Source organism: Peromyscus californicus, unplaced genomic scaffold, assembly GCF_007827085.1.
Source record: "Peromyscus californicus insignis strain IS unplaced genomic scaffold, ASM782708v3 Scaffold_3__1_contigs__length_106647218, whole genome shotgun sequence".
Taxonomy (NCBI): Eukaryota; Metazoa; Chordata; class Mammalia; order Rodentia; family Cricetidae; genus Peromyscus; species Peromyscus californicus.
This window is the reverse complement of record NW_026294551.1, coordinates 73051134-73070166: the sequence shown is the minus strand read 5'-3', so window position 1 is coordinate 73070166 and position 19033 is coordinate 73051134. Positions and strand designations below refer to the sequence as shown.

The 19033-nt window shown below is 52.0% G+C and overlaps 1 protein-coding gene across 1 annotated transcript; it reads right to left on the bottom strand.

Moving 5' to 3' along the window:
- Positions 1-4: 4 nt before the first annotated feature.
- On the bottom strand, positions 5-10999 carry Sqstm1 (sequestosome 1). Its single transcript, XM_052758067.1, has 8 exons — positions 10737-10999; positions 8226-8321; positions 7689-7918; positions 7418-7559; positions 6090-6170; positions 2843-3063; positions 2286-2481; positions 5-797 (listed from the first exon to the last, which is right to left on the bottom strand). The coding sequence occupies exons 1-8, from the start codon at positions 10939-10941 to the stop codon at positions 640-642; spliced, it is 1329 nt and encodes a 442-aa protein (XP_052614027.1). The 5' UTR covers positions 10942-10999; the 3' UTR covers positions 5-639.
- Between the last annotated feature and the right edge of the window lie 8034 nt (positions 11000-19033).

Below are 19033 nucleotides of genomic sequence, written 5' to 3'. Positions count from 1 at the left end.
TTGGTTAAAGTGCATATGCCATTTAATTACAGGTTATTTAAAAACCAAATCAGAGGAAGCTACACGGGGGTTTCATTTAAAAGCAGGAACATTGGACACAAAAACTAAAGTGTGATCACTAAAAAGGGAGGCAGTATATGGCGAGACCCTTCAGCTGGCTTCACATGAGTTCTCCATCCCCCTGGAGCCATGGGCCCCAGCTGCCTGCCACCTTTGACTTACTGTGGATAGCCCCCTCTTAATGTAATGGTCTTATTTGTTGAGAATAACTGTCAGTGTATTAATCACTTTTAACAAAGGAAACACAGAAGGTCATCAGGCAAGAACTCTGGACTGCTGGTGCAGTGCGGGCGGCAGGAGCGAGTGCAGCGTGCCTCTGCAGCTCCCTGGCAAGGCCAGGCCTAGGGAAGGCAGAGGAAGCTCAGCCACAAGTACCTGGTTCTGTTCTCAGGCTCAGCACGTGCACTCTTGGAACTCTCCCCTCATGTCACTCTCCTCCTGCCCTAAAAGACCTCCCACACTCCCGCCTGCAGATTCTGGAAGAATGCCAAGAAACTGGCCTTCTAGAGGCCCTGCTGCGCTACTTGATGCAACTACAAGACAAAGGGGGTGGGTCTCGGGGCTTGGGCGCGAGCACCGTCACAACGGCGGAGGGTGCTTTGAATACTGAATTGTATCCAGAGCAGCTCCGATGTCATAATTCTTGGTCTGGAGGAGCCTGGTGAGCCAGCCGCCTTCATCAGAGAAGCCCATGGACAGCATCTGGGAGAGCGACTCGATCAGCCGGGGGTCAGCCTCTGCCAAGACAAGACAGGAAAGTAAGGCAGCCGGCAGCACTCCCAACACAGCGAGTCCTGCCTGCCGGGAAGACCCCTGCTTAGGCCTCAGGAGAACCCTCCGGGGCCAGCTAAAGGGCCAGGTAGCTTGTTTGTAGGCTTCCAGTCTCTGTCACAACTGTTCAGCTCTGCCATTGTAGCATAAACAGCCAGAAGGTATGTAAACAAATGAGTGCAGTTATTTTCCAATAGGGTTTTTTTTTGCCAGATGTGGTGGCTCAAGCCTATAGTTCCAACACTCAAGAGGTGGAGGCAGGAAGATCACTCAGGGACATCCTGGGCAACAATGAGCCACCATCTCAAAACCAACTCAAGCCAAAACCCTTTACAGATAATGAAATGTCAATCTCCTCTAGCTGCCTCGACTCCCACCCTCTGTTCTTATTTGGCATCTATCTGTATCGTGTGTACTTATGTTCCTGTGTGGGTGCACATGTATGTGAGAGGGTGTGGCAGCCCAGAGCTGAAGTAGGAGTCTCCTCTGTTGCTGTCCACTTGATTGAGTTGGGTCTCAGTGAACTCAGCGTATGAATCCAGCTTGTCTAGTCAGCCAGCCCGTGAAGGGGTTTGTCTGCCTTCTACAGGTGCACACCTGCCCAGCTTTCGGCTCTCTACAAGGGTTCTAGGAACTGACTCGTGTCTTGTGCTTGCACAGGAGGCACTTTATCGGATGAGCCACTTATCCAGCTCCCCAGCCCCAGTCTGTGACTCCAGGCCAGAGCTTTGCAAGGGTGAGATAAGCAGTCTGCCATGGAGGACAGAGGTCTCACTGTGTGGCCAGGATGGCCTTGAATTCATGATAAAGCCCCTCCTCACTCTCACTCATGAACAGTCTGCTGCCCCTCTGCTCTAACACAGAAAATAAGCTTTGAAGCCCCAAGGCCAAATTTGGCCAGGAGATAAGTTATCCATCTGAACACCGATACCATGGGAACACAGGAGCTGGCTGCCTCTTGCAGGGTGTACCCTTGGGACTAGCCACCCCTGTCAGCACTTCACACACACTCTGCCTGGCTTCTACTGGGGCCTTGGCCATGGTGCCTGCCATTAAAATTTGCAACCCCCTGAGGAAATGGTGTGTAAGGGTCTGAGTTCACCTTATGGTGCAAGCCAGCCCAAAGCCAATGTTCCCTTTCCTCTCACATCTGCCTTCTCAGAACACCTAGGTATTGAGATTTAGAAATTCCTAAAATGAGACGAGGTTACTGTTGTTCGCTGGGACAGAAGAGGTCAGACCATCTCTAGTTGTCTCTGATGTCAGCTAACAGCCCCACCAGGCAGTGTGCCGCAGGCAAGCTAGGATCCCAAAGCCACCCTGGACTATACAACTAGGTACTGCCTTTAAAACAAAATCCCAGGCCATGCTACACTTTTTTGTGTTGCCAAGACCAGATGTAGGACAAGATATTCTGAAAGCAAAGGAAAATGAAACCTCTGGTGACCACATGCCTGGTGGGAGATGTGGGTACAGGGCAGCTTCCTTCAGCCCTGTGGGTCCTTCCTGTGAGGGGTCTAGAGAGCTTGGCCCTTCTGACTCCGGCATCTGTAGAGACTGGAGCTCCCCTGTGGACGGGTCCACTTCTTTAGAGGACAGATGTGTCCAGTCGTCATCTCCTCCTGAGCAGTTATCAGACTCCATCTGTTCCTAGAATAGAACCTGCTGTGAGCACAGGCCTGTGACTGACCAGTGAGACCCCACCATCTGCTCCCAGCAAAGTGCGGCTAATCCCAGGCACTAGAGAGCTGCCCGCAAAGGACATGTCTGTTTTTTTCCATGATGCCACTGGCTGAACCCAGGACCTCATGTATGTCAGGTAAATGCCCCATACTGAGTTACAGCTCCAGATCCAAGTGAGATCTTTTCTACAGAGACTGCCAGAAGACTCAGTGACTGAAGACACCAGAGATAACAGGAAGGACAGGATCCCTCTGGCTGCAAGATGGCTGGTGCTGAGGCCAAGATGCTAAGCAGGCCAGTTAAAGCTCGTGGGAGAAAGCAGGCCTACCTCTGGCTGTCCCCCTGACTCCAAGGCGATCTTTTTCATTTGCTCTGTCAGGGACTGTGAGGGGCTCTGGCCTGCCCCGTCAGGTTTGCTGACCTCTGAAGAGCAGCTACTTGGCTGAGTGCTGCACTTGTCTTCTGTGCCCATGCTAGAACTTTCTGGGGAGGGAGGTGTCAGGCGGCTTCTCTTCCCTCCATGTTCCACATCAATATCAACCTCAATGCCTAGAGAGAAGAAGAATCAAGCCATCAAGTCCAGAGGCCTCCCCTGCATATGACATCAGTGACTCGGTGAGTTGGGCACTGTGGGCTTAGGACGTTTTCAGACTGGGTCCTCAACAGCACATACAGAGTGGGACACTGGCAGTTAGCATAAGGACAGAGGCTGGACTCAACCCCAGAGTCACATAACCATGTGACATGACAGACCATATGACAACCCCCATGGGCCAGAAATGAACAGCTGAGCTCCTCATCCCAACCCCAACCCTGCTGACAAGCCATCACACTGGTCCTCTCCCTCCTTCTAAGCTAGAGTCCCCAGGGAGAACCTTGTTTCTCCCAACCCAGTAGGAGCAGGCTGCAGAGGCAGGGCCAGTCCTATACACGGGCAGAACACCTAGCAACGACTGCTGGACGCCACGGCACACAGGGCCTCATGTGACAATTATACATCTGTCTGAACTCCAAGAGGCAGCTCAGTGTGGGGCCTGAGGCTGGACAGCACTTGGCCAGCCTACTAGCCAGCTCATGTTTGGTGCAGGGATAGGGACCAGGCAGGCTCACCAGTGCTGCTTGCAAATTAAATGTACCAAAAGGACAACACACCCCACATGCAGAGGCTCTCCTCGATAGCCAGCCACCCCTGGCTTCTGATCCTAGGGGCACCAGCAAGAAGCTCTGCCTGAGGCACCAGGCGGTGGTCAGCTTCACATATGCAGGTGTCCAGAAGATAGCACCAGGGAAACCAGGTCCCGGGAGCTGGTGTTCTTTGTCAGAGTGTCTGGCTGGCCTCCTCTCAGCCAGTGGGGCTGAGATGCTGGGCCCCTTGTTCCCTTGCTCATTTCTGGTGCCCACTCCCAGGCTGGTGCCTTAGCTTATGTGGCGAAAGCTTCTCAGGGTTAGGGCTTCAAGTACTGAACATGGAAGTGCTGGGATTGGCCATCACCTGGCTGTGGGGGCCTGGAGCTCTCTAACAGACTGATGAAAGGTCTTCTAGCTGCTTCCTTGTTTGTGCCTTGGCCTGTTACTCCCTCTCATCCTTCATGGTACCAGGGGAGAGGGTCCTGCCGGGGTTGTTTTGTTTTTTCAGAGGGTCTCACTGTGTAGCTCTGGATAGCCTGGAATTTCCTATGTAGACCAGGCTGGCCTCGAGTGCAGAGCTCTGCCTATTTTCCTATGCTGGTACTAAAGGCCTGTGCCGTCGTGCCCAGCAGGTCCTGCTTCTTACAAGGGTTCCCTGTGCAGCTGCCTCTCTCTCTCTCTCTGAGTTACTCCCTGCCCGCTGTTTCTTCTTTTTTATTTTTCACATTTATGTGTGTGTGGAGGTCCGAGGAAAACTGTCAGGAGTCGGTTCTCTCCTACCATGAGGGTAGAGTGCACGCCTACCATGAACACAGAAAGTTCAAGAAAACCAAAAAGTCCCTTGAGCCCTATCCCCGGATGTCCACACCCCATGGTTTTCTAAGCAGGTGCAGCAGAGGATGTTGAATTGGGGGTTTCTCAATGGAATAATGAAACCCCAAGACTGCAGGGCTGAGGAAGAATGTCTAATGGTCTGTCACCTGCTGTCCCCAAAGCCTGTGTTTGTCAAAGACCCAGTGACAAGGAAGGCCTTGTGTACCAGGTGTCAGTGACCACAGCCTCTGAGCCAAACCCAGCCCTGGGCCACAGTAGAGGCCTTCCTTGGCCGGTTCTCACAGAACCTACCAATAAAAGGACCTGGCTCTGGCTCACCCCAACCTCTGCTTTCTGAGAGGTTGTGCCAACTTCTTTCCCTCTGGGCCTCTGCTCTCACACAATCCATTAGAGGCAGTTAGCATGTGAGTCACCCCTGCTTAGTTCCTTAGAGAGAAAGGGAAGGAAAACTCCCATGACTTCCACAAGAGTTGAAGCCAATCCTCAGCTCAAACTACCCACTCTTTTGTTCTAGGAACCTTGCTGTCTTGTCGAGCTCCAGGTAGTCTACTACTCAGCAGCTCCACATACTTCAAAGGCCTGTGCCCTCCTAGAGACCTCTGAGCACTACAAAACAATGCCTGCTCCCCCAAATGATGACCAGCATGGCCTGTGTTAGCTAGTGAGAACCAGAGGATCTGGGAAGCCTCCAACAGAAGTCAAAAGCATCACCATGACCAAGGATGGACCAGGAATTGAGACTGCCGAGTCGCCACACTCTCATCTGTCTAGTGAAGGACTGACTTTTTGAAGTGACTCGGTTTTCACATGCTCTTAAACCACTGGAGCATCTCTCCAGTCCTAGGAGCTCTAAGGAGGAGGAAGAGTTGGGTTGGGACACCCTCTCTTCAGCACTGCTTCAGTACTGGACACAGCCTTTGCACAGGCTCCCGTGGTCACCTCCTAATACTGCAGACACAGGAACTTCCTACACCACACCAGTGTGCCCTCAAGACAGCACCTAGGGCCACAGTTCTGAGAGGTGACACCATGCTCCCCCACCTCAGCAGACCTCCTCTGTCCTCTGCAGAGCCAGGCATGACCCAGAGCACTTGCCTCTAGCACCTTCTCCCTGCTTTCAGAAAGATTTGGGGTTCTCAGATGAGAAGGAAAAGAAATCCCAGCACCTGGTAGGCGAAGGCAGGAGGAATTCTACAAGTTCAAGGCCAGCCTGGGCTAATGTGAAACCTTGCCTAAAAAGAAGAGGGGGGGGAGGGAAGAAAGAAGGAAGGAAAAGAAAAAGAAAGAAAAGAAAAAGAAATTGTAGCTTTCAAGTCTAAAACTCAACTCACTTGGCTCAGAAAACACAAGCTGTTGTTACCCCAGAGGCTAGGCCATCCGCCAATATATCACCTTCCACACTGGCTTGTTATACTTTGTGTGGAAAGCTCAAGAATTAGTCAGGAATTCAACCTTGAGGCACCCATTCCAGTCCTTGGCAAAGGTTAATTTTACGCAACAAAACCTTACTGGTGTCAAGAGCACATATCTGCCCTGGCCTCTGCAGCATGCCAGGAAAGGCTGCCAAAGGCCATTTGCACAGAGTCACCAAGCCACTGGGGTGTCTCACTCACCTAGAGGGCTGAGGGCAGCTGCAACACTCTCCCCCACATTCTTCAGGAAGTTGACACTGGGATCTTCTGATGGACCAGAAGCTGTTGATTTTTACAAGAAGAAAGATGACCTCTAATTCTATGACCCTGCCACCCATCACAGTCCCAGGGTCTCCATCATCTAGGTAACCACTGTCCTGGGACCCCTTGACCACACATTGAACTTCTCTCTCCCACACTGCACCCTTGGTTCCCCAATGGGTCACATGTTGGGGCTCTCCGGCCTCTGTGCCAGAGGTTCAGTACAGCCAGTATATAAATATTGAAGTTGTCCTAGACACGCTATTTACTCAAAATCAAACAAATATCCCAGCTGGATATTCTGGCACATGTCTGTAATCCAAGCACTCAAGAGGCTGAGGCAGGAGAATCTCAAATTTAAGAGCATCTTGGACTACATAGTGAGTTCCAGGCTAGCCAGGGCTACAAAGAGACCCTGTCTCAAGGAAAAAAAGAAAAATCAAAAAGCATAATTCCAAAATCTAGAATGCAGAACTCTGTGTAAATTCTTTGCTTTTAGGGTTTTTTGTTTTGTTTTTGGTTTTTTGAGACAGGGTTTCTCTGTGTAGCCATGGTTACCCTGGTACTTACTTTGTAGACCAGGCTGGCCTTGAACTCACAGAGATCCGCCTGCCTCTGCCTCCCAAGTGCTGGGATTAAAGGCATGTGCCGCCACTACCCAGCTGCTTTTAGGTTTTTGAGACAGGGTCTTATTACCAAGGTTAGCCTTGAATTCCTGATCCTTCTGCCTCTACCTCTCGAGTCCTGAGATTACAGTATATATGCCACCACAAATTGGCTTAGTGACCATGGAGTTTTTTTGGTTTTGTCTTAAAGATTTGAGCAGCTTTGGCCCTGATATTTCCTGAGTTAACCCAAAATTAAAGAAAATACATTACAGAAATCTGACCACCTACTCATACCTCAGAAGGCCAGCCTAGCAGGGCAGGGTGGGCCATGTGGGAAAATTAGTGGCCTTAGGCACTCAGACACTTGTTTACTGACTTGTAAAATGGAGTGCATTGTCTCTGCAGGGTTCTTAAGAGGATCTGATGACATGGATAAGGACAGAGTGTAGCACAATGATGGAACCCTTATGTGCAAGGTCCTAGGTTAAACCCCCATACCCCCCCACCTCCCCACCCCCCAAAAAAAGAAATGGATGTGTAGTGCATAGCTTATTGTGGGCACTACTGGACTTTAGGCTATAGGGACAGCTTGGTCAAAGGCCCACCTGAATTATCTGGCTACTTATGACACCCGAAAGCCAGTTTAAATACCAGCCTTACCTGACTCAGCTGTGGGGCAAGGGCGACCATCCCCTGCTCGAGGAGGACGTGGGCTCCAGTTCCCCGGTGGACCCATCTCCCAGCCAGGCCAGCCAAAATGTCCATGTTTCAGCTTCCGGAGCCAGCGGCCATGAGGGAAGCCCTGGGCACAAGAAAACAAGACAGGGCAGTGAGGGGTCAGGGTTTTTCCAGGTCCCACCACCCTGTACGTGCCCGGCGTGTCCGCGCCCCCCCCCCCCCCTGCCCCCAGGACTGCAGAGAACCAGCTCACATCAGAGAGTTGGCCAAAGGGGTTGGGGAACATGAGCTTGCTGTGTTCCCTGTGTAGGCCCTTCCCCTCGCAGACACTGCACAGGTCGTAGTCTGGGCACACGTTGCACTTGTAGCGAGTTCCCACCACAGGCCCATTGCAACCATCACAAATCACATTGGGGTGCACCATGCTTCGGGATGCCTCCTGAGCACATGGTGGGCGATGATCCCGCCGGCACTCCTTCTTCTCTGCAGGGAGAGTTAAAGCTGTTAGAGCAAGGTCCCTAAAGTTCTCCCTTCCTCTTCACTGCGGCCATGGTGGTCAAAGAGAGTACATCCAGAATTCAGTTGCTTAGGACAACCTCTTATGAGGCCAGGAGGTGGCAGGCCCTGCACCTTTAAACACTCATAGCCGGCCCAGCAGGAGCCCTGTCTGTACCTCCAGCAGCCCCCAGATCTTATCCTTGTCCTAGACAACACAGACTCCTGACCTTTTCCTATGGAAGCTCCATAGGAAGCACCTGGATTCAGGCAATGCCCTAGGGCAGCCCCGTACCTTTAATGTAGATGCGGAAGATGTCGTCTTTCACATAGGGCATGGCCATTGTCAGCTCCTCATCAGTGGAAAAGGCAACCAGGTCCCCATCCTCATCTGCATTGTTTAAGAGACAATACATCAGAGCCAGCACAGCTCAGGGGTGAAACACTGGCCTAGCATGCAAAAGTCTTAGATTCCATTTCCAGAACTAGAAGGAAAAAAAGGCAGCAGAGGCATCCAGGCCTCTCTGCTGGGTACACACTGCTACAATGAACAGAGCCCAGTGCTAAAGGGACATCTGTCTGCAGAGGCTCTGGACTCAGCCTGGATGCTGGAGCAAGCAGCACTACAGCCATTCACTGTGACACAAACTGGATGAGTGCACGCTCCAACCTAGGTCCTGGATTACAGTTGCATGCCGAAGGCAGAGCACATGTGTATGGGGGAGGGGGCAGCCTCCTGCCAGAACAGGGTGTCGGAGCTCTGGAAACTGTAATTACAAGTAGTTGTGAGCTGTCTAGTATGAGTGCTGGGAACAGAACTTGGATCCTCTGGAAGAGCAGCAAGTGCTTTAACCATTGAGCCATTTCTCAAGCCCCTCTGGCTTTGTTTTTATGTTAGTACACAGGTGCTGGGATTGCAGTATGTTCATATGTTAGTACAGTCTTCAAGCACTTCATATACGCCAAACCACACATCTGCAGGCTGGATTAAGCCTGTGGGCAACCACTCAGCAACAGATACCAAATATGAGAGGTCGCCGGGCGGTGGTGCCGCAGGCCTTTAATCCCAGCCCTCGAGAGGCAGAGCCAGGCGGATCTCTCCGAGTTCAAGGCCAGCCTGGTCTACAGAGCGAGATCCACGACAGGAACCAAACTACACAGAGAAACCCTGTCTTGAACGCCCCCCCAAAAAAAGAAATAAAGAAAGAACCATATATGAGAGGTGACCTCAAAAGTTACCAATAGCCCAATGTCCACCAACTAAAGACCAAATAAACTAAACATGAAATATCCAAACATATTATTCTTCACCTACAAAAAGAAATGAAGTACCACCCAGGGATGCAATGCTGAGGTGGAATCCTTGCCTAGCATATGCAAAGCCCCAGTACTGGAGGGGGGAAAATACTGGGAGAGCCACAGTACAAATGGGCCCCCAACATATTATAAGTGAATGAACAAAACTACATTGTAGGACTTCATTTATATAAAGTGTCCTGGACAGTAAAATGAATACGAAAGTAGATCAGCTATTGCCTGGGATTGGAAAAAATAGGGGATGACAAACAGAAAAAAGTTATATAAAAAGGCAAAAATTTAGCTGGGCATGGTGGCGTACACCTTTAATCCCAGCACTCAGGAGGCAGAGGCAGTCGGTTCTCTGTGAGTTCGAGGCCAGCCTGGTCTACAGAGAGTGTTCTATGACAGTCAGGGCTACAGTTTGAAACCTTGTCTTGAAAAACCAAAATAAATAAGGACAAAAATTTATAAAACAAGAGATTCTAAATTGAATGTAACAGTGATTATGAAATTCACTTAAAAAAAAAAAAAAAAAAAAAAGCAAGGAGCTGAGGAGGTAGAGTGCTAGCCTGGCAGGCATGAGGCCCTAGACCGGATGGATCCCTAGCAAAATATAAAGCAGAGAACTCTGAAGGACAATTTAGGGATACAGACCAGCCCAGCCACACAGTGAACCTGACTCTGCTAATACAAAAGAGTAATCTTTATATACTTTTTTTTTTTTTCTGAGACAGGGTTTCTCTGTGTAGCTCTGGCTGTCCTGGAACTTACTCGGTGGACCAAGCTGGCCTCGAATTTACAGAGATCCTCCTGCCTCTGCTGGGATTCAAGGCGTGCGCCACCAGCACCTGGCCTCTTTAGACACTTTTACTGGTGAATTACACAATAACTCGGTGACACGGAAATTTTTCTGGTCAGGAGTGGCGATGAACACCTGTGACCCCTGCACCGGGAAGAGTGAGGCCACCCTAAACCACACCCGAGAGTTCAAGGCCGACCAGGCTGCGTGGCTTTACCTCAAAAGAAAAGGAAAAAAAAAAAGGCTGACGGGCCAACAGTCCTCCACAAGATCTAAATACCGTCCCCTCCCAGGGGGAGGGCCTTGGCCACTTCTCTCGACAACAATTTCTGGCCCCACCCCATGCAGCCACCAGCCACTCCAACGCCAGAGACGGAGCCAGTTCCGGGGTCCCCGACCTCGGCTCCCGCGGGCCGCCCCGCCCCGCCCCCGCCGCTTGTTTACCCGCGTCACTCCTCTCCACCCCTCCTCCACGTCGGCCCGCTCCCTGCTCTTCCGGGGCTTTTAACTGAACCCACCACCCGGCGTTACTGCCAACAAGCGGCCGGCGGGATGTCAGCTGTCACCCTGAGCGGCCGCCTGACCACCCAGTCCCCGCCAGGAGGCGGAGGACGCCCCGCCACGTCCTCGCCCTGACCTGCCACACCGTGGCGGGGGGAGGTGGGCTTCCCGGCCCCGGCGGCCCCGGCCCCGGCCCCGGCCCCTCACCGCGGTAGTGCGCCTGGAAGCCGCCAGGCCTCAGCGTCGGGAACAGCGCGGCCACCCGGCTCAGCAGCCGCTCGCACGGCCCTGGCCCCGCCGCGGCCTCGGCCTCCGCCTCGGCCTCCGGGCTAAAGCAGAAGCTGAAGCGGCGGATCTCGCGGGCCGCCTCCTCCTTGCCCAGAAGATAGGCCTTCACGGTGAGCGACGCCATAACCGCGGACTAGGTGAGGACGAAACAGCTGGGCAGCTGCTGCGCCGAGCCCCGCGTTTATATAGGAAACGGGAGCCCCTCCCCGTGGGGGCGGGGCCCCTCTACGCCCCGCCCCTCCCGGCTGGTTGGGCTGCGGCGCGCGAGCCCCCTTGACCGGGTCCCTGTCAGGTAGAGCAGGGGCGCTCTCGCTGCCAACTCCACTTTCTCCCTTCCAATACAAGGGTGACCCCAAGAGAGCAGCCTCAGCCTCCACTCGTTGGGGAAAAGGCCGGTAAGGGTCCTAGCCTAGGCGCGTCCGAGGCTTGGGCCTGCCTATGACTCAGCAATGTAGTCCCCAAGCTGAGGGGGGTGCCCAGCACAGAAACGAGGGGGACAGAGAGGCTTACTGTCAGGAGGCCAAACAAACTGGTTCACAGGATGCTGTTCAGACCCTCCCAAGCTTAGTGTCCCAGGTGGTAGCGCCCCCCCCCCCCACATTCTCATCCCTACATCCAGCCCCTAACTGGATAAAGGCACATCACACACACACCCCCCATCTTAGGCCTGACCCATTTTAACAAGGATCAGGTTGGGAGGTATTGGACAAGCACTGGGGTGACTTCCCACAAACTCACTCTGTAGGAGGGCTAGCCAGGACTCCTAAACATCAGTGGTCACCCCCTGTTCATTGGAACCAAAGAGATTCCAAACAGCTCCCCCCAAAACACACACACACACACACACACACACACACACACACACACACACACACACACACACACACACGGGGGGGAGGCTCTAGTCAGGGTGTGGGGGTTGGGCATATCTCAGGCCTTATTGACCTCATAGACAGACCACCTACCCTCCAGCTAGAAGCCAAACTAGGTGCCTTCGCCAGTCCTGTGCCACAGCCTTGTAATCCCAGCTGTTGGAGGTGCCGAGGCAGGACGGGAGGATACCAAGGATACCAAGTTCAAGGTCTGCCTGAGCAACTTGGTGAAACTGTTCCAAAATAGAAAGTGATCCTAGCACTTGGGAGGTAGAGGCAAGAGGTTCAGGAGTTCAAAGCCAGCCTTGGCTACATGAGGCCTCCTCTCAAAAAAAAAGAAAAAAAGAAAAGAAAGAAAAAGATAAAAAGGCTGGGTATACAGTTTAGTAGGGATACAGTTCCTGGGGATTTAGTTTAGAAGGGATACACCTCATGGAGATTTGGTGCCTAGGGATAGAGCTCAGTGACAGAGCACCTTCCTAGTATGTATTCTGTCTTTAAGTTCAACCCTCAGTACAGAAGTCAAAATCAGGAAAGGCTGCTTTATGTGGCAGAAGTAACCTGTTAGCTGGGCATGATGACCGTCTGTAACTCCAGCACTGCGAGCTGAGTCAGGAGAATTTCTAATTCAGGGCTAGTCCAGGCTTGCATAGGAGGTTTACTCTCAAAAACAAATGAAATAAATAAAATGAGCTCTTAGCAGGAACCCTAAGACATGGGGAAGGGCCGGGCGGCGGTGGCGCACGCCTTTAATCCCAGCAATTGGGAGGCAGAGGCAGGCGGATCTCTCTGAGTTCGAGGCCAGCCTGGGCTACAGAGTGAGTTCCAGGACAGCCAGGACTGCTTCACAGAGAAACCCTGTCTCAAACCCCCCCCCAAAAAAAAAAAGATGTGGGAAGGATGCAGGCTACAGAGACATGTCACCCTATAAGGCCTCCCAGGCATGGCCCTGTCAATAGGGCTCAGACCTTCTGAGTCATCTCATGGTAGAAGGCCATGATGGGCAGAATTGGAACTCATACCATCTCGCTGAGGCAGGGTCTCTAGACCAGCTTTCTAGAACCCATATCCTGATTCCCGTCTTCTCCCCAGGCTTCTCCAGGAGCTGGGTTTGTGGGAGCAGAAAAATCTCAGATGTTAGGAAGGCTCTGCAAGGGACTGACTTTGCCACACAGAGGTGATTGCTTTTTCCCTGGGGGCTAGGAGGGTCACACCTATGCCCCGTCCTGTGGAGGACAGTCTTCTCAGGCTTCCCCCCTCCAGCAAGCTGGCAGCCCCCAGAAAAGACCCTTAACCCGCAGGACCCTCTGGTACTGCAGATAAATAGATTCAGAGGGACTGGGGGCCTGGAGCTGAGCAGAGGCTGTGTCCTGATGGCAGGTGCTGGCCAAGCATGACTCAGCAGCAGCCTAGTGGCCTGAGAGCAGCCAAGCTTCAAGCAGGCCAAGCCTCCTATGGGACACCTGAGCTAATGGAGAGGCACCAGGAACTCCTTTACTTTGTCACCAGTGGGAGAAAGAACTGTCGGGAAGTGGGGCCCTGGGGAAGTTAACCTAGAGATTCCTGCCCTTGGCTTCCAGGCCAGGCCAGCATGCTGTGGGGTCTAGAGCCGCTTAGGCTCTCTCCCCAAGTTCCCAGGCCAGCCAGGGAGGTAAACAAGGCAGTGGCTGGGGAACCCCCTGGCAGGGCCCTCTCTGCTCTCTGTGGTCAGGTGGCCTGGGCGGCTGTGAGTCAGAGTCCCATGATCCTGGTCAGAACAGGGGGATCCCCCAGCTGCTGCCACCCATTCCATGGCCAGCAGAGGGGATGGAGAAGGGTCCTGGGGGTGGGGTGTCTCTGAAGACCCTACAGGAAAGTGAGCTCTCAGAGGACAACGTCTGGTGCCTTTGCCATGAGTCCATCTGCCCCTCCCTCACCCTCTGAAGGCCAGACAGGGGAAAGAGAAAGACTTGGCTCCCGAACCAAGAGACAGTTCTTTTGATCATCTTTGCAAAGGCAGGTGACTGGCCTCCTCTTGGAAATGGGTCAGGAGTGGGCAGACCTGAGCTGCCCTTCCCTAAGGGGGTTCCCCACAGGTGGGCTAATTATTTACTGGCCTTGGGGGGTGTAAGCGACCAGCGAAGTCAGTGAGGAAGAGGCCTCAACTGGGTTGAGGTGGACGAGTGGGAAGGCACAGAAAAGACCTCAGTCCAGAGGTAGATTCTGTGAGGAGAGCAGAGGCGAGCCAGGACCTCTACTGCCTATTTAGCATCCCTCAGTCCCTACCAGTTACCCTGCCCCAGGGGCTGGGCTGCCCTTCCCCCAGACTCTGCCCCATATAATCCAGACATTTTGGTTACCCACCGTTTTTGTACCTTTGACCTCCTAGCTGCTGCTCCTGGTCCCGCTCTCCCCTCTCCCTTCTCCTCCCCCTCCCCCACATGGCCCAGCTCAGTCTGGTCATGTCCACTCTGGACTCTGGACTCTCCCGTAAGTCCCTGCCTCCTCCTGTGCTTTCCCTTTTAGCTACCTAAGAGCAGCCATGTCCTTGTCCTTTCTCATTCACTGTCTCTTCTGTTGGCCCTGTGGGTTCCCCCAAGGCTTGGCAATGGTTTTCTCAAGTCTGATTTAGACTGTTGGGTCTCCGCTAGTCCATATATCTAGAAATAAGCTCAAGCTGGACTATGGGAGGATTTCTGGTGGTTAGATAAAGCCAGGAACTTAGGAAATGGGTTTTCATTCCCTAAAAGGACTCATTTCCTTGTCTCTGGCCAAAAGGACACGGTTTTCCGTTGACATATACCTACATAGTTGCATATGGAGCCCATGCCTGTGCATCCAGACTACCTCAGTCCCCACTACTCCCAAGTACTTGTTATACATTTCAAAGCCCCCATGCTAGCATCGTGGCTCCTCTCACCTCCCCAGGCCCCTTCCTCCCAGATACCTCTTTGGGTCTAGAGAACAGCAAGGTCCCCCCCACGCCCACCTACCCCCGCGTCTCTTGCTAGCTCTCACTGTCTCCCCTACTCTCTCCTGTTTCCCTAGCCCTGCCATGTCCAGTCTACTCCTTTTCTCTGCCCTGGACTCTTCCAGGTGCCTCTGGATATTTCCTCTCTTATTTACAATAAAAACCTTCCCCCTACCAATGGGGTGGTCATGTCGGCAGTTTCTTTACCACGCCCCCTGGCACACAGATATCCTTGGGGCTGTGGAATGAGGCGTCCAGATGGGTGCTGGTCAGCTGGAGCCAAGGCCACTGAGGATTCAGGCTGAGATGCTCAGGCCATCCTTCAAGAGACTAGGGGTCTGCCCCTCTAAATCCCCTCCCCACCTAGACCCAGTGAGATGCATTTCTCTGTGAGAATGCTGGTCTATGGCCAAGTGACTGTCTAAGGCAACCCCTCTCTTCCACTCGCTCCCACTGGGGTGACGCACCCCAAGTCCTCAGTCCATCCCACCTGATACTTTTCCCAAGGTGCTTCCCCCTGTCCAGAACCCTTACTTCCCCTTCTCTGCGTGGCAGTTTCCTACCCTAAACGTTCCCATCTTCCCTGACCACCCCCTCGAAAACGCATCAAGTGCTGGACATCATTTGCTCATGCTGTATGGCGTGTTGTCACGGCCTCCTTAGAGTCCTCCCTGGCTTCACAATGCTTTTCTCAAGTTTGGCTGACATCTTTTGGGGTGTGGAGTCAAGAGTCCAGATGGGTGCCGTTCAGCTTTTTGGCCCTGCATTTTTTGGTAGTGTCAGGGATAAAACCCACGGCCCCCCTTCATGCACATTAGGCAAACACTCTGCACCCCTGGCCTCTCTTTTAGCTCCTTTTCACAGAAGCACAAACATGAGCTTTCTGGCTCTGTGGCAAGAAGGGGGACACGTCCCACAGGCTTTTGAGATTATTCTAAAAGAAAAAACAATGAGGAGAGTCATGTGATGCCAAGTTGTCAGGGCAATGGAAGCTGGGGACCCTCCAGTCCCTCTGGAGTTGGACCACCCACATGGGGTGAAAGAGGGCCACGGGGCTGGGGTTTGACACTAGAATGCATCCATACCCGGGGTGGGGGTGGGGCAGGGGGCTGGAGCCCCGAGGTCTGTAACCGGGAGTGGCAGTGGCGGAGAGGCTGTTAGTGGTACCCACAGGACAAAGGGGAGGGGAGGGGAGGCAGAACAAGGTCCAAGGTGAATACACAGACGCAAAGCTGGGCACCCCAGGTTGGCAGAAACCTCCCTGGGGCACAGAGGCTCAAGAGGACTTGCCAGTCTTGGAAGCCAACTCCAAAAGGACAGAGGAGGAGCCCTGGAAGGAGGGCTGCAATCTACTAGGGGAGGCTGCACGAGCAGTCCCCAGGTTCGTGTGCTTGGGTCCACCGCCTCAAGAGAGCTCCTTCCCGACTGAGAATGCCAGCTGACCCTTCACTTGGCCAACTTGGTTTTAGTTTGCTTATCCAAGCAAGGCCATTGTGGTGGTTCAGATAGGAACGGCCCCCAGAGACTCCCGTGTTTGAATGCTTGGCCCATAGGGAGTGGCACTATTAGGAGGTGTGGCCTTGTTGGAGGAAGTGTGTCACTGTGGGGGCGGGCTTTAAGGTCTCATATATGCTCAAGCTCTGCCCAGTGTGGGACACAGTCCTCTACTGCCTATGGATCATGATATAGCACTCCCAGATCCTTCTCCAGCACGGTGTCTGCCTGCATGCTGCCATGCTTCTCGCCATGACGATAATGGACTAAACCTCTGAAACTGTAAAGCAGTCCCAATGAAATGTTTTCCTTTATAAGAGTTGCTGTGGGGGTTGGAGATGTGGCTCAGCAGTTAAGAGCACTGGCTGCTCTTCCAGAGGTCCTGAGTTCAATTCCCAGCAACTACATGGTGGCTCACAATCATCCATGATGAGATCTGGCGCCCTCTTCTGACCTGCAAGCGTATATGTAGACAGAACACTGTATACATAATAAATAAATAAATCTTTAAAAAAAAAAAAAAAGCGTTGGGGTGATCATGGTGTCCCTTCACGGCAAAGACACCCTAAGTAAGACAGCCACCATTCTGTCTCCTCTCTGATCTGTAATCGAACCTTTGCTTGCTTGGCCCTCTCCTGGGTCCTGCACCCTTAGGTATAGGTCCAAGGCTCAGGAAAGTGTAGGACCAAGAATCTGATGGCTTCATCCTCTTTCCAGGTCTTTTCCTTCCTCTATCACCCCTTAACCTGACACTTATCCTGTGGGGTGATTGAGATTCCCAAAGCTGGGGGCTAGGCTATGTGTTGAAGAAGATTCTGGAAAGATAAAAGCTGAGGGGGGCGGGGTGGAGGGACTATGAGGAGATCAGACACCCAGTCTTAGGCAGTTCAAAGGGCCTGGGCCTGGAGGGGCCCCAGTGAAAAGCCATTCAAGGAGAGATAGGGGCTGGGCAGTTAAGGGATGGGAGGGCAGTCAATAGTCTGCCTATCTAGGGAGTATCAGTGCCACATGCCCAAAGCCTGGGTACCACTGTCCTCTAAGGACTTTCTCAGACAGTTAGCTGTGCTGCACCAGCATTTTGTGGACCATCTGTACCCCTGAGCTCTGGAACCCAGGTTGACCCTCACCTAACTTCCCAGGCCAGCTCCCTTCTTCCTAACTAGCCTCCAGGGATGCTTAACTCCTCCATACTCTTGTGGCAGTGTCTCTCTCTAGTTGTGAGACCGCTTTGCTTGGCTAATGTTCCCAAGCAGGCATACAGGGGGACCTTGACCAGCATTTGTGAGGTACCTGAGTGCTCAGCAAATGGTAGTTCAACTAAATAAAAAGCACAGATGGCAGAACCACTCATGAGACTGGAGGATCACAATTTCAAGGCCTTAGTGAAATCCTTTCTCAAAATTAAAAAGTAAATAAACAAAAGTCTGGAAATATAATTCAATTGTAGAGCATTTGCCTAGCATACAGGAAGCTTTGGATCCAGTCCCCAGTAACACACACACACACACACACACACACACACACACACACACACACCAGTAAAATTATAGAAGGTGTTGTGGCTACTGGTTTAGACTAGGCTCTTCTACCAGGCCCACTAGACAAGACTAAAAACCAAAATGGAATCAGTACCTGGTAGAGGTCAGAAGACAACTTTTGGGAGTTAGTTCTCTTCTTCTGCCATGTGGGTCTCTGGGGTACAACTCAGGTCATCAGACTTGATGACAAATATCTTTACACACTGAACCATCTCTATAGCTTTTTGTTTGTGTGTTTGTTTGTTTGATGAGGGGCTCTTGGCCTGGAGTGATAGCTTAGCAGTTAAGAGCACTGACTGTTCTTTCAGAGGACCCAGGTTCAATTTCCAGCACCCACGTGGCAGCTCACAACTGTCTGTAACTCCAACACCCTCAAACAGACATACATATACGCAGGCAAAACACCAATGCACATAAAATAAACATTGAAAAAAATAGAAAATGAAACAAAAGCAAACCCAAGTAACAAAGTAATTCTGTGCTCACTTAGGCAGCACATCTACTAAAATTGGAACAATACAGAGAGCGAGAAAAAAAAAGATGGGGTCTTGCTGTGCAGCCCTGACGATCTGCAATCACTGTAGAGACCAGGCTGGCCTCAAACTTTCAATAACCCTTCCACTTCTGTTTCCTGAATGCTGGAGTTACAGGTGTGGGAATCCTTCACACACTCGGTTTGGTTTGGAGCTGTTGTAGCCAAGAGTACTGACCTGTCATCTCCCTAGAACCCATGTCTACTCCAGAGTTCCAGAGGAGGCCACTGTGATAGAAGCCTGTGCCACGCCCTGTCCCTCAAACCACCAGCAATTCCTGTTGAGTCTAATTCCTAATAGCAACGGTAATAACTTCATGTATCTTTTATGCCAGGAAATGTTCTGAGTTTTATATATCTATAAAAATCAACCCGCTCTCTTAATGTGAGACCTTGTGACTAGTTCCCGCCAAGGACCTGAGACAGTAAAAGCCACAGACCCATGATGACAAGGCAAGTGTTTCTCCATTTGCTAATGCCAAAGCTTCTAGGGCTTTCTTTCGTCTGCCAGGGAAGCATTGTTCCAGCAGCTATTCCTGAAGCCTGGGCAAGAACTAACTGAGTAGGTCTGTCAGAGTCCTTGATGGACTGCGGCTTTGATAAGTATGTTTTCATTAAAACATCCCCACTTCTTGTGGTGGCGCACGCCTTCAATCCCAGCACTTGGAAAGCAGAGCCAGGCAGATCTCTGTGTTCGAGGCCAGCCTGGTCTACAGAGGGAGATCCAGGAAAGGCACCAAAACTACACAGAGAAACCCTGTCTCGAAACAAATAAACAAACAAACAAACAAAAAAAGAAGATAGAATCTTGGAGCTCATTTTATATATAA